The 13,152-nt window shown below is 44.0% G+C and overlaps 1 protein-coding gene across 7 annotated transcripts in view; it reads right to left on the bottom strand.

The window, feature by feature from the left end:
* The window catches only part of LDB2 (LIM domain binding 2), a 437,523-nt gene that overhangs the window by 61,890 nt on the left and 362,481 nt on the right, over window positions 1–13,152 (bottom strand). For all 7 annotated transcript variants that reach the window (XM_070458086.1, XM_070458082.1, XM_070458083.1 and 4 more), the window contains exons 4-5: window positions 8,493–8,615; window positions 6,063–6,146 (exon numbers count right to left, since the gene is read on the bottom strand). In XM_070458086.1, the coding sequence (XP_070314187.1) occupies window positions 6,063–6,146; window positions 8,493–8,615 (207 nt within the window). The remainder of the gene's footprint in view (window positions 1–6,062; window positions 6,147–8,492; window positions 8,616–13,152) is intronic.

Here is a 13,152-nt window from a genome sequence, read left to right as displayed (position 1 = left end):
ACCCCTCCCACAGGCCGCCCTGAGAGCGATTAGGAATTTCAGGCAAAGCTGGGTGATGATAATTGCTTACCTCCTGTATTGCTTGATTTTGGTTCCTGAAAAACAAAGCTTATTGAAATTTCAGATGTCTGAGGTATTTAAAAATCTCTATCCTGGGTGCATTGATGTTTAAAATTCTTCCTCTGATTTAGAAGGCCCTGGATTAGTATTTGCCCAGATGAAATGTCTGACTTCTTCTTCCGGTGCTGGGCTTGGCTAGTGAAATTTCTGGCTAAGTCTGTTGAAACAAGTCTTCAGGTGACCTTCTGAGGCTGGAGCCAAAAGTCCCATTTCCTCAGAAGGATGGAAGAACTTTTAAAGTAGTTTTTATAAATAAAATTATTTTCTTTCTATTTTTTTGGCTGCTTGGCTTGTGGAATCTAGTTCCCTGACCAGGGATTGAGCCTGTGTGGTTTGCATTGGAAGTGTGAAGTCATAACCACTCTGGAATACCAAGGAAAATCCCAATAAATGTATTTTCTTACTGCTCAACTGTTTTGCAGATATTAGGTGATAAGAAAATGTTAGATCTTGGTTCTAAAATGAAGAAATAAGCTTTGTTTCTCATTCTTAGTGACTACTGACCAGGATAGGTCTTGTCATGGAAGCCCATGTACACTGGTTTTGGGCTCTGAGTTTGAGATTCTGCTCAGCCATGACCTGCCAAGTGGTCCTCAGCTGCCCAGAGGGATTGTGGATGGGAGGTTGGCTTCTATGCTGACTACCTTCCCCCCGAGATGCATGGGTCCCTCCCTGGGCTCTTCTCACGGGCCTTGCACACCTCTCCCTGCCAGCTTTGCCCACCAGCCCGTGACCACCACCTTAGGAAGGAGGCCACAGCTCCATGATGGAGGGCCGTCACCTGGCACGCTGCCAGGAAGATAGTCGGCTCAGAGTGTGTCCTGAACCAATCAGTAGGTGAACAAGGGGTTGGATGAGTGGAGGCGAGAAAGGCAAATGGCCACTGAACTGGGATGGATGAGCCTGGGAAGCCAAGTAGTGTTCAGAGGACTCTGAGTGAGAAAAGAGAGTCAGATGCCATGTTGCTACAAGGAGTTCCAGGCTGGGGAACAAAGATGGACATGTAACAGGCGCCCAATAAACTATGACAGCAAACACTAACTGGGCACTTTCTGGTCCAGACCTTGGGCTAAGCCCTCTGTGTGGGTTCTCTCTCTTAATCCTCACCTGGGGCTTCCCAGGTGGCTCAGTGGTGAAGAATTCACCCACAGTGCAAATGAGGCCAGAGACACGGGTTCGATCCCTGAGTCGGGAAGATCCCCCGGAGGAAAAAATGGCAACCCACTCCCGTATTCTTGCCTGGGAAGTCCCATGGACAGAGGAACCTGGTGGGCTACAGTCCATGAGGTTGCAAAGAGCTGGACATGACTTAGCGACTAAACAACAACAACAAATCCTCACATTAAACCCTACAGGGAGCTGACGTAACTTTTGGTGAAGGAGATTAAGGATCCAGTGAGAAACACTGACTCCTCTGTCAAGGCAGGAAAGACACGATCCAGTTCCCATCAATATCATCATTCTATGAGACAGTGCTGTTTGCAGCAACGTGGATGGACCTGGAGAGCGTCATACCACGTGAAGCAGTCAGACAGACAAACTAAATATCAGAGACTGTCCCTTATCTGTGGAATCTAAAAAAAAAATGATGCAAATGAACTTATTTACAAAACAGAAACAGGCTCACAGACAGAGAGCACAAACTTACAATTACCAAAAGGGGAAGGGGGTAGGTTTGAGATGAACAGACCACACTACGGTATATAAAATAGATAAACAACAAGAACCCATTGCATAGCACACGGAACTGTAGTCAATATCTTGCAATAACCGAGAATGGAAAAGAATCTGAAAAAGAATATATATATGCATATACTATATATATATTTACGAATCACTTAGCTGTACACTTGAAACTAACACAAATTGTAAATCAACTATATGCCATTACAAAAATAATTTTAAAATCATCATTCTACATTCTTACTAGAAAGGCAGTGTTTGCCACGGAGCACATAGGTGCTAGAGTTCAAGTTCTGATTCTGTCATTTGAGGGCATAAAACCGGGTGACTGATTTTATTAACACCCCTTGGCCAGCTCCCTTATGGGAAAGGCACTGTTGGACATGGACCATTGTGGAGTCCAGCTACATCAGGGCAGCCTGCAGTAGCTCACGTTAGGTGGTAGCCTTGGAAGTGCGACTCTCTGTTGCCCCAAACCGTACATGGATCCCTGTGGCATTATCAGCAGAGGGCTTGGTGCCATTCCCTCTCTGCTGGTTTGATGTCCTTACGCTTTGCGCGCTGGAGTCAAAAGACTGCAGAGGTGGGGACCAGTGAACCTTGCTGACCCCACGGTGAAGGTCACCGCTTTAGTGATGACGACAGAGGAGCTGATCCCACGGTGAAGGTCACCGCTTTAGTGATGACGACGGAGGAGCTGGGCGGCTGGGGTACGTGGGGAGGATGGACGTTCAGCATTTATCGCTTTGTGTTAAACGCAGCTGAAATACTTAATAGTCTGTTCAAGAGCTCAGCAGAGATGGAGCGACCGAGTCTAGGATGGACGCCAAAGTCCCAGATTCCTCGGAGGTGTCAGCTGAGGACGTGTAGCGTGGGACTTCTCTATCTGCCTAAGGAGAGGCATCATTAGATGGTTCAAACCAAATCTCTCCCGGCCCCTGACAAGACGCAGTGCTGGGCGGCGTGGGGCCGCCTTCTGAATTCCTGTGGCTGGAACAGCACTGAAGACCCCCATGTCCTACCCGCGCTGTGCCAGCAGCCCTTACGGGAGCCACTGCTGAACGCAGAGCCTGGAGGTTGGGGAAAACAGCCTCATCTGTCCTGCTGAGAGCACTCTCCTCGGACCCAGCCTCCTGAGCAGACCCTGGTTTCCCTCTGAGCAGGAACTGGGGGCCGTTTAGTGGAGAGCGACCTGGCTCATGGCATCCAAGACGGCAGGCATGTTGGCGTGAGGTGTCGGGGAGTGAGGCTGGTTCTGGGTCTTGCCACAACACCTGGATTTGGTTCTGGGAAATCTAAACCAAATGGAAGAAGACTCTTCTTCCTTTACTCAGGATGGAGACCCTGCTATCCTCATGTTTAATCCTTTTGTGCGTTCCTGGCCCTGGTAGCCTGGCCAGCCAATTGCTCCAAGATCTGGCTCCCAACAAATTCTCTCTCCCTCTTCTCCTTGGCCTCGCCCTTCACATCGCAGCATCACCAAACTGCTCGGCATTCCATTCCCTAACCTGTGCTCCTTCTGTTCCCTCTGATGGAAAAGGCCTTCCTCCTCCTTCCTCTGGCTTTTCTTTATTCATTCTTTCACACTCTACTCAGGCATCACCTCCTCCATGAAAGCTTCTCTGGTTGATTCACCTGAGATGTCTATCTTATACTCCCATAACTCAGTCTGGAAACTTCTATCATGATATTCACCCTTTCATATACAATGATCTCTCTTTATAGATCTCTCTTTATAAACCCTCATGGGGAGGGTTTCTTCATAACAGGTGCCATGACTTTCATCTTTGAATCTTCAGGATCTAGTTCAGCGCCCGTCACATTGCAATGAGGGCACGATTTGGAAACATTTGTGAAAATCATTCTTCATTTACAGAAGAGAAAGTCCTGCTGAAGCATTTCAACATGTCAAAGTATGCAAACGTGATTGAACTTAGAGGACTGCGAATTCAAAATAAGATTCACAAACCTGCCCTTAAGGATAAAGAAATAATAGTATATTTTGTAACCATTGAATTTGATAATGTCAACCATTATGCTATTTTTGAGCTAATAGATTCTACAGCACTGCTGTTTTCCTTCCTGTTTAATTGCATTTTTAAAAGCTTAAATGTGAATTTACTATGAATCTGATTCTTTCCACCTCTCAGAATCAACTGCCAAATAAATGAACTCGTTCCAATGCTTCCATCTAGTAGTAAACATAAGTTTTCAGGTAGATGAAAAGGAAAAGAAACAATGGCATAAACAGTCTGATGGGGTGGGCCCGGGAGAAGCAGGGCGATGTGGAAGCCAGAGACTCAGAGGCAAACGGATGTGGACCATGGGCACTGCCTTCATGTTGGTTCTGGAAGGCAATGCTCGCTTTATGAAGGAAACCACATCCTCTATTTGCAACGTGGTGACTGCCACTTCACACTGAAAGCCAGCATTGACATTTATACACTGTGCATGTGCATGTGTGTGTGTGCAAAGTCGCTTCAGCTGTGTCCAACTCTGTGCAACCCTATGGACTGCAACCTGCCGGGCTCCTCTGTCCATGGGATTCTCCAGGCAAGAACACTGGAGTGGGTTGCCATGCTCTCCTCCGGGGGATCACACGTACACCACCCAGTGTAAAACAGATAGTGGCCATCTACGGTACAGCACTGCAGTGCTCAGTGATGACCTAGAGGGGTTGGGGTGGGCGGGAGGGAGCTCAGGAAGGAGGGGATATGCACACACAGCTGACTCACTTTGTTGTATAGCAGAAACCAACACAACATTGTAAAGCGATTATACTCTGATCAAAAAGTGAATTTACAAACATAAGAGCACTGATTTATAAAATGAGAATAGAACATTTAAAAAAGAAACAGTGTGGTCTTTGTTACCCTGTTAGACCAACTGTGGAGGCTGGATTATGGGGGTAGAGAGTTTTGCCAAACATTTAATTTTTTTTTAATAAAAATTCACTTTATATCTAAACCAGAAAATCTATTGCATGTCACACACAGAGTCCCCAGCAAGCCTTAGAAATAAACGTCTGTGTTCCAGCACCGAGTGAGTTTCTTCAGGAGACCCTCTCTGGAAGGCACTCTGAGCCTCCTCAGGAGTGACCAGTCCCTGAATGCAGACACAGAGACTATGAACTTAGCAGTGGGACACTGGCCACTTGAGACCATCAGAAGGGACACAGTGCCAAAGCATTTGACGAGAGAGACATTGCCAGCCTTTGAATAATTCTTTCTGGGAGTCATACAAACAGAGAGAAGATGCTCAACCCTGACAAAGTCTAGGTTCAATGTTTTTTGTTAATTAAATCCAATCATCCATTGATCACACACACACACACACACACACACACACGCACAGAGTGGTTTAAGACATATACATTGTGCTGCTATTCACAATTGCCAAGGCTTGGGTACAACCTAAATGTCTATCAGTAGATGAGTGGATACATAAGATGTGGTACATATATACGTGGAATATTGCTCAGCCATAGAAAAGAATGAAATAACATCATTCACAGCAACATGGATGGATCTACAGATTATCATACTAAGTGAAGTATGTTAGAGGAAGAAAGACAAATACTTCTTGGAATAGAAGTGATATCACATACATGTGGAATCTAAAATAAGACACAAATGAACTTATACAAAAGAGACTGACAGCTATAGAGAACAGACTCGTGATTGCCAAGGGCGGAGGCAACGGGAGAGATGAATTGGGAGTTTCAGATTAGCAGATGCAAACTACCATACACGGAATGGATAAATGACAAATTCCGACTGTATAGCACAGGGAACTATATCAATATCCTGTGATAACTATAATGGGAAAGAATACAAAAGAGAATGTATATAGATGTATAACTGAATCACTTTGCTGTACAGTAGAAATTAACACAACATTGTAAATTAACTATACTTGAATAAGATACATTTTAAAAAGACATATGTATTGTGCTGTATTACCTCATTTTAATACCTTGCTTCAGTTCAGTTCATTTCAGTTCAGTCACTCAGTCGTGTCTGACTCTTTGCAACCCCATGAACCGCAGCACGCCAGGCCTCTCTGTCCATCACCAACTCCCGGAGTTTACTCAAACTCATGTCCATCAAGTCGGTGATGCCATCCAGCCATCACATTCTCTGTTGTCCCCTTCTCCTCCTGTTCCCAATCCCTCCCAGCATCCTCGGTTCAAGATATGCTTAAATCTCTAAATCACTTTTCAAACTCAGTGGGAAATATCCTCAGCCCATTGGTCTTACCCTGAGGTAGTTGAGGGTGAAATTTGTCAGCCCCATCCTGGTGATGTTTTTGGACAGTTGATCCAAGACCTGAGGATCTTGTGCCTAAACAGGAAAAAAAGAAATCAAATATTTCATCCCCACAAGATGGTATCAAAGAAGTCTTGACTGTGCTACTGCTGCTAAGACATGCACCTTGTCAGTTTTTCTCAGAGAGTAGGTTGCTGGAGGGAATTTATTTTACGTTTTGAAGATACTTGCATATAACGCTCACGGTCACCTTTGGGTCAATGGCGCAAGACTCACTGCTAGGGAGAACTGAACTGAGTCCGATGGGAGAAAGGACTTTACTTCCTCCGTGAGAGGCCCCGTGGCTTCCAGAGGAGGGTTATTACGCCCGGTCAGGACACCTCCAGGTCCCTGGCATCCCCTCAACCCTGAGGGGAGGTGGGGTCTGGGTTTGGCAAAACCATGCTTTAGGGCTTCTCAGGTGGCACTAGTGGTAAAGAACCTGCCTGCCAATGCTAATGCAGAAGATGTAAAAGACTTGGGTTCGATCCCTGGATGGGGAGGAAATGGCAACCCACTCCAGTATTCTTGCCTGGGAAATACCATGGACAGAAGAGCCTGGCCAGGCTACAATCCATGGGGTTGTGAAGAGTCAGACAGAACTGAAATGACTTAGCACACAGGTACACATGTTTTAGGACTGGCCTTTCTTGTATAATAGTTTTTTTAAAAAAATCCTCAAATTTTTTATTCTAATCTCTATTAATTATCTACTGACGTTATTTATGGGGGGGGGCACATTTTTATTTTGTTTTTGACCACATCATGAGGCATGGGGGAATCTTTGTTCCCAGACCAGGGATCGAACCTGAGACCCCTGCAATGGAAACGTGGATTCTTAACCACTGGACCACCAAGGAAATCTTGTGACAGTGTTTGTAGCAGCTTGGAGTTGAGTCCTATATTTGAAAATTTTGCAACTGCCATAAAATATATTAATATGTATATATTAAAAACGTCTAACTCTCCTCCCTGTTAAGCCGAGGCTAGAAGTAGATGTCCTCACCAGCTTTCATCCTGAAGAACTGTAAAGGTATGCATTCTATTTTCATATATATCGGCCACATTAAAAATACCAAGAGGTCATGTTTCGCGGGCCACCCCCAATGTTCTGTTTGGTGAGAAAAGAAGACAAATTCTTTCTGGATTCCATTGTAAGGTGAGTCTCTTAGTCATTGCTCTTTCTTTCTGTTTATTTTTCCTTCTTTCTTGATAGATATAAACTATTGCTAAACAGAGGAAGTTTTAAGTAAACATCTCCTTGCCTCCAGGTTTGCATTCATGAGACCATCTAGGTTATACCAACATCTTAATTTATTCTTTTTCTGTACTTAATTTCCCTCAGAGTAATGCAACCGATTGGCTTTGTGTATATAAATTAAAAAAAAAAAAACAACTAATGTAGGTGAAAATAGCTTGCCATTTTTCATGTCAATTTCTGAAAAGAGGGTCCGCTGTAGACATGTGTGTGTGCAAGCTAAGTCACTTCAGTTGTGTCTGACTCTTAGCGACTCTATGGACTGTAGCCCACCAGGCTCCTCTGTCCTTGAGAATCTCTAGGCAAGAATACTGGAGCGGCTTGTCATTCAGTACTGGAGCAGGTTACAATTACAGCTGTTAACTGTATTCTCTTTTCACCACACAGGGTCTTAAAAATCGGGCTCAAATCTAATTTTGCTCCAAAGCATTTTCCCAGAAACTGCTGCATCGTGCATTCTGGAAGAAAGATTTATTAAGTCAATGCCTGGTGACTCCTTATGGGACTGACCTGATGAGTTTCTGTCAGGTCTTACCACCAAAACATCTCTCTAGATTGGCATCGAATCCACCCTTGCACCTTCTTGATGTCCAACCAATTTGATATGATTTACAGCCAAATGCAACCAAGAGGAACCCAGGTCTTCCTCGGGTTTCCAATGCTGGGGTTAGGAAGTGTGTAGACACAAATCTGAGGTATGTGAACCCCACATGTTGTCAGATGGTTCCAATAAAAACTGGAAAGTGTTTTTCCTACTCCTTGTTTTATTTCTCTCCTCGTTTATACGTAACAGGTTTATTAGCCCAGGCAGAGTGGCACTTGATAACAAATGCATGGAATTTAAGGAAAGCACACACTGTTTATTGAGGTAACCTCCATCTGGAGTTTAAAATAATAAAGTAGGAAAGAAAATAACCTCATAACGCACCAAACTCAGAAACAAAGGAGGGCAAAAGGGGCCTGTGGGTGAAAACGGTTGAGGGGAACACTCAAAATTTAGAGTTAATTACCTAAAGTGTGAAGTTTCTGGGAGCTGTTTCACAGTGAGAAAACAGGGCTTCTCTTTTCTGGGTAAGATAAGGGGATGAAAGGGAAGAAAGTGAAATAGAAATTAAGGTACTTACGTGCATGGCTAGAATGCTTCTTGGGACTAACTCTCTGTATTGTCTAATGGTAAAGTGCCACGTTTTTATTCTCATGAGGTCGTCAAAGGTGAACTCCAAAATCAGTCTGCCTTCTGTACACACCTGGAAGGATAAACAGGGGGCTCAGCGGTTATGCACTTGGGGATCGCAACATCTCTGTAATTCACATGTCAGCCACTCAACACGGTCTCCCTGACTCCTCTTGGGAGGTGCTTGATCTTGGCAAAAATGTGTCACAGATGATGTATCCATGGAGACAGGTATCAGCTCTGAAATTAATGGGGTCAAAGGTCAGCACAGCAGCTCACCAGGCATGAGCTACTGGTAACTCAACTAGTTTTGGCTGAAACTCCATGAGCCCCTATTTCTCCATTTGTAAATATGAAGACAAAACCCATCTTATAGCAATGCCATGTCAAACACTCCTGGTATACAGAGTGTCCCCCATAACATCAGCATGCTTTCACCTCCTTTCTCCTCCACTTTCATCATCCTTCTAGAAAAAGAGTTTGAGCTCTGTTCTAATCTCGGTTATCCTACTCTGTGAGAAAGTACCTAATAAAAGTATTCCTGTGTAAGTATGAGTTACTTCAAGGTCACCCTGGCAGGAGGAGAAGGGGACGACAGACGATGAGATGGCTGGATGGCATCACCGACTTGATGGACATGAGTTTGAGCAAGCTCCGGGAGTTGGTGATGGACAGGGAAGCCTGGCGTGCTGCAGTCCACGGGCTCACAAAGAGTCGGACAGGACTGAGTGACTGAACTGAGCTGAACTGAAGCAGGGGAAGTTTTCGTTTCCAAAGAGAAATGTCAGAGAGTGGTGCTTAACCCAAGGCTGTGGGTTATCAGTTATGGATGTTTGGAAAGAAAGGCATTTTAGGGTAAATTCCTTGAATCACATTCTATTAGCCATGATGAATTTTGCTTGTACAAAGGGCCAGGCTTTGGGAAGCCAAATTAATCTAAGATAAATGTATATTATTAATGAAATATAGTGAGTCTTATAGAGTGATCAGTGACAGGGTGGCATTTTTATCTGCTTTTTAAAGTCAGATGATTTTTGGCATGCAGTTCATTTTTCTTTTTTTGACAGCTTACAGGATCTTAGTTCCCTGACCAGGGATTGAACCCGGGCTCGTGGCAGTGAAATCGCCAAGTCCTAACCACTGGACTGTCAGGAGATTCCCTAGTTCCTATTTTATTCACATTTCTTCTCACTGTTGTGCTATTTGCTTAGTTGTTCAGTCATGTCTGACTCTTGTGCAACCCATTGGACTATAGCCCACCAGGCTCCTCTGTCCACGGGATTCTCCAGGCAAGAATCCTGGAGCGGGTTGCCATTTCCTTCTTCAGTTGATCTTCTTGACCCAGGGATCAAACCCATGTCTCCTGCATTGGCAGGTGGATTCTATACGGCTGAGACACCATGGAAGCCCACCTGGTATTGTACTTGACAGTAAATGATAGTTTAAAGATGAAAGACATGCAACCAAAGAACACAGAACCTTGGACCAGGGATTGTTGTAATGTCCTATCTGAGACCTGGGGGGTTATGAGCCGTTATAAGGGGCTCTTCTGGGAAGAGCTAAGCCTCCACCTAACACTGAGATTCCCACTCACTTTCTTGATTCAACCAGAACAGCTTCAGTTTTATCTGTTTTAAGTAGTGGACCTCTGATCAAGCCTTTCTGCAGAAAGATTTCTTAGACTAAAAAAAGTACAAAACTTTGGAAATCATTGCATTTACACTTAAAGAAAAAATAACAGTCAACTGAATAGGGAATATAGTCATTTTAGAAATAGTCTAAACAACAGTCCATGAAGATAATTAGCAATGTAAATCATTCTTTGGGGCTTCCCAAGGTGGCGGCAGTGGTAAGGAGACATAAGAGACAGGAGTTCAATCCCTGGGTCAGGAAGATCCCCTGGATCAGGGACAGCAGCCCACTCCAGGAATCTTGCCTGGAGGATCCCATGGACAGAGGAGCCTGGCAGGCTACAGTCCGTGGGGTCAAAAAGAGTTGGACATTACTGAAGTGACGTAGCACAGCACATCAGCCTTTTATGAAATCTTAATAATCTCTTCAAATGTCTTTTCAAATGAGTCAGTTCTTTGCATCAGGTGGCCAAAGTATTGGAGTTTCAGCTTCAGCATCAGTCCTTCCAATGAATATTCAGGACTGATTTCCTTTCAGGATAGACTGGTTGGATCTCCTTGCAGTCCAAGGGACTCATTTGAAAAGACCCTGATGCTGGGAAAGCTTGAAGGCAGGAGGAGAAGGGGATGACAGAGGATGAGATGGTTGGATGGCATCAACGACTCAATGGACATGAGTTTGGGTAAACCCCGGGAGTTGGTGAAGGACAGGGAGGCCTGGCTTGCTGCAGTCCATGGGGTCTCAAAGAGTTGGACACAACTGAGCAACTGAACTGAACTGAATAATCACTTCCTTCTTTGGGAATTTTATACCAAAACACATCATTTATTGAATTCCAACTATGTCCTAGGCACTGGGTTAGGTGCTTTCTAGTCTCTCTAATTTAAAGAACTATTTTCTTTAAACAAGCAAAACACCAAGTGTCAGAGAATTATTAACCTGTTGATAGAGCACCACTTAAGAAAGATGCTTAAAAAAAAGAAAGATGCTAATAACACCTGCCATTTTCATTTCATCAAAGATCTCAGAAACACTGTCAGATAATTATTGATAATCTGGGTGAAGGCCTCTGACTCAGATCCAATTAGCACAAGCTGTGGGTAATTCCAGGCATTTGGGCTCCTTGCCCCCAAACTCCTCAGATAAGTGGTCTTCAGAGCCTCATCTCTGGCATCTTCACCATGAGAGCTGAACACAGTGAAATGGGGGAGTACTTCAGTGTCTCCACACCACTCCTCCACAGCCTTGCCCATCAGCATCAGAATTAATTTACCAAGGTTTTTCAAAGAGTTGCATGGAGATTAAGCCACACAGTTCTTCCCTGAGTGTTAACAGACAGAAGCCACCTGCAGGGGAGGCTTTCCCAGAAGGGAGGTGACTATAGCCAGACAAGGGCAGAGAAATGTCTTGACAATGCAGGACAGGGATATTTGGATGCCATATCCTTTTCTTTTAAAGAAAGGGGGTTATTGGCTGTTTAAGCAAATATTAGCCTAGTTAAATGTCATGCTTTTTTTTATTATCTAATCTATTTGTTTTGTGTTTATGAGACACAAACCCAAGGCAGAGAGAGGCTCTGGTTTACTTCTACAGGAAGAGAATTTCATCAAGGGAAGGCCTGGATGGAGTTCTTCTGATGAATTACTCAGTTGGAGACTCTCTAAGGCCACATTCAACTGTATTCTTTGTTTACTGTGATGTAGCAAACCAGCTGAGGACTCTTCTTGCCATCAAACTGCTAAGGGCCTACAAAAAGAAACCTCGCAAGAACCTTGGACTTCTCCTTTCTCAGCTAAAACCAGGGACTCAGGTTTATCCCGGACATAGCATGTGCAAGAGAGGAATACTGAGAGTTGAATCTAAGTCACTTGTGTTGAGTGTTTTCTTTAAGGGAAACTAAATGACTGAAGTGGCGTGAAAGTCACTCAGTCATGTCCGACTCTTTGTGACCCCACGGACTGTAGCCTGCCAGGCTCCTCTATCCATGGGATTCTCTAGGCAAGAATACTGCAGTGGGTTGCCATTTCCTTCTTCCAGGGGATCTTCCCAACCCAGGGACTGAACCCAGGTCTCCGGCATTGCAGGCTGATTCTTTAGCATCTAAGGAGTCAGCCCTGGTGACTTCCTTGAATGAAAGAATGGGAGACAATTTGGTCAATGCTGACCTTCCCCAAGCAATTCTTCCCATAGCTTCCTCCCAGGCCCTGTGCATCCTCTCCACCCCTTGCCCCTCTCATGGAGGTCAAAGGAAACTGAAGGTTTTGTGATTCATTTTATTTTACATGCAACAATCAGAAAATGAAGTAGAGGTGTTTAAGAAAAAATATACATATACATATATATATTCCTTGTTTGGAGTAATAAAAAAAATGAGCATAGCTTACGAAGAGGAATTAATGTTTCCTCTTTTCAGAAAACTCTGCACATTCCTTGTAATCAATACAATTAATGTAGCTTTTATCTAAAGTTGGCCTTTTTTTTAAAAAAAAAAAATCTGCCTTTCACTTGGAATCCAAATTCAAAAGGGTCCCCAATTAAGAAAACATTTTCTGTTGTGCTGAATTCATGTTACTGTGAGCTCTGACATTTTGTTTCTGTGGTAACCAAAATCAGCTGATTAGTTGGCATGGCAACAGAAAAGATGTAATCCCAGCAGACACACTCTAATCAATGCCCCCAGCACAGATGGTCTCCGGAGGATCAACAAGAAAGAGGCTGGCAGGCATTCAGTGCATCACGTGTTGGCTTGAGACTAGGCCAGGAACAAGAGAACTAAAAAAGAACATTTCTCAAACTAACCCGTAGCTTTTTAACCCTTTTCTTTCTTTGCCTAATTGTAAGGCAATACTGACCATGTCGTTGTATAACAAAATGATTCTCATGCAGCTTTTATGAAATACAATATGCTTGTTAGATGCGAGTGGAGTGTTCATTTAATTTTCTTGGTCTTTATGCTGAGAACAGTATGCATGGACTAA

The sequence above is a fragment of the Odocoileus virginianus genome, chromosome 29 (genome assembly GCF_023699985.2).
Source record: "Odocoileus virginianus isolate 20LAN1187 ecotype Illinois chromosome 29, Ovbor_1.2, whole genome shotgun sequence".
Lineage (NCBI taxonomy): Eukaryota > Metazoa > Chordata > Mammalia > Artiodactyla > Cervidae > Odocoileus > Odocoileus virginianus.
Note: the sequence above shows the minus strand (reverse complement) of the source record. Positions and strands in the feature narration are given on the sequence as shown.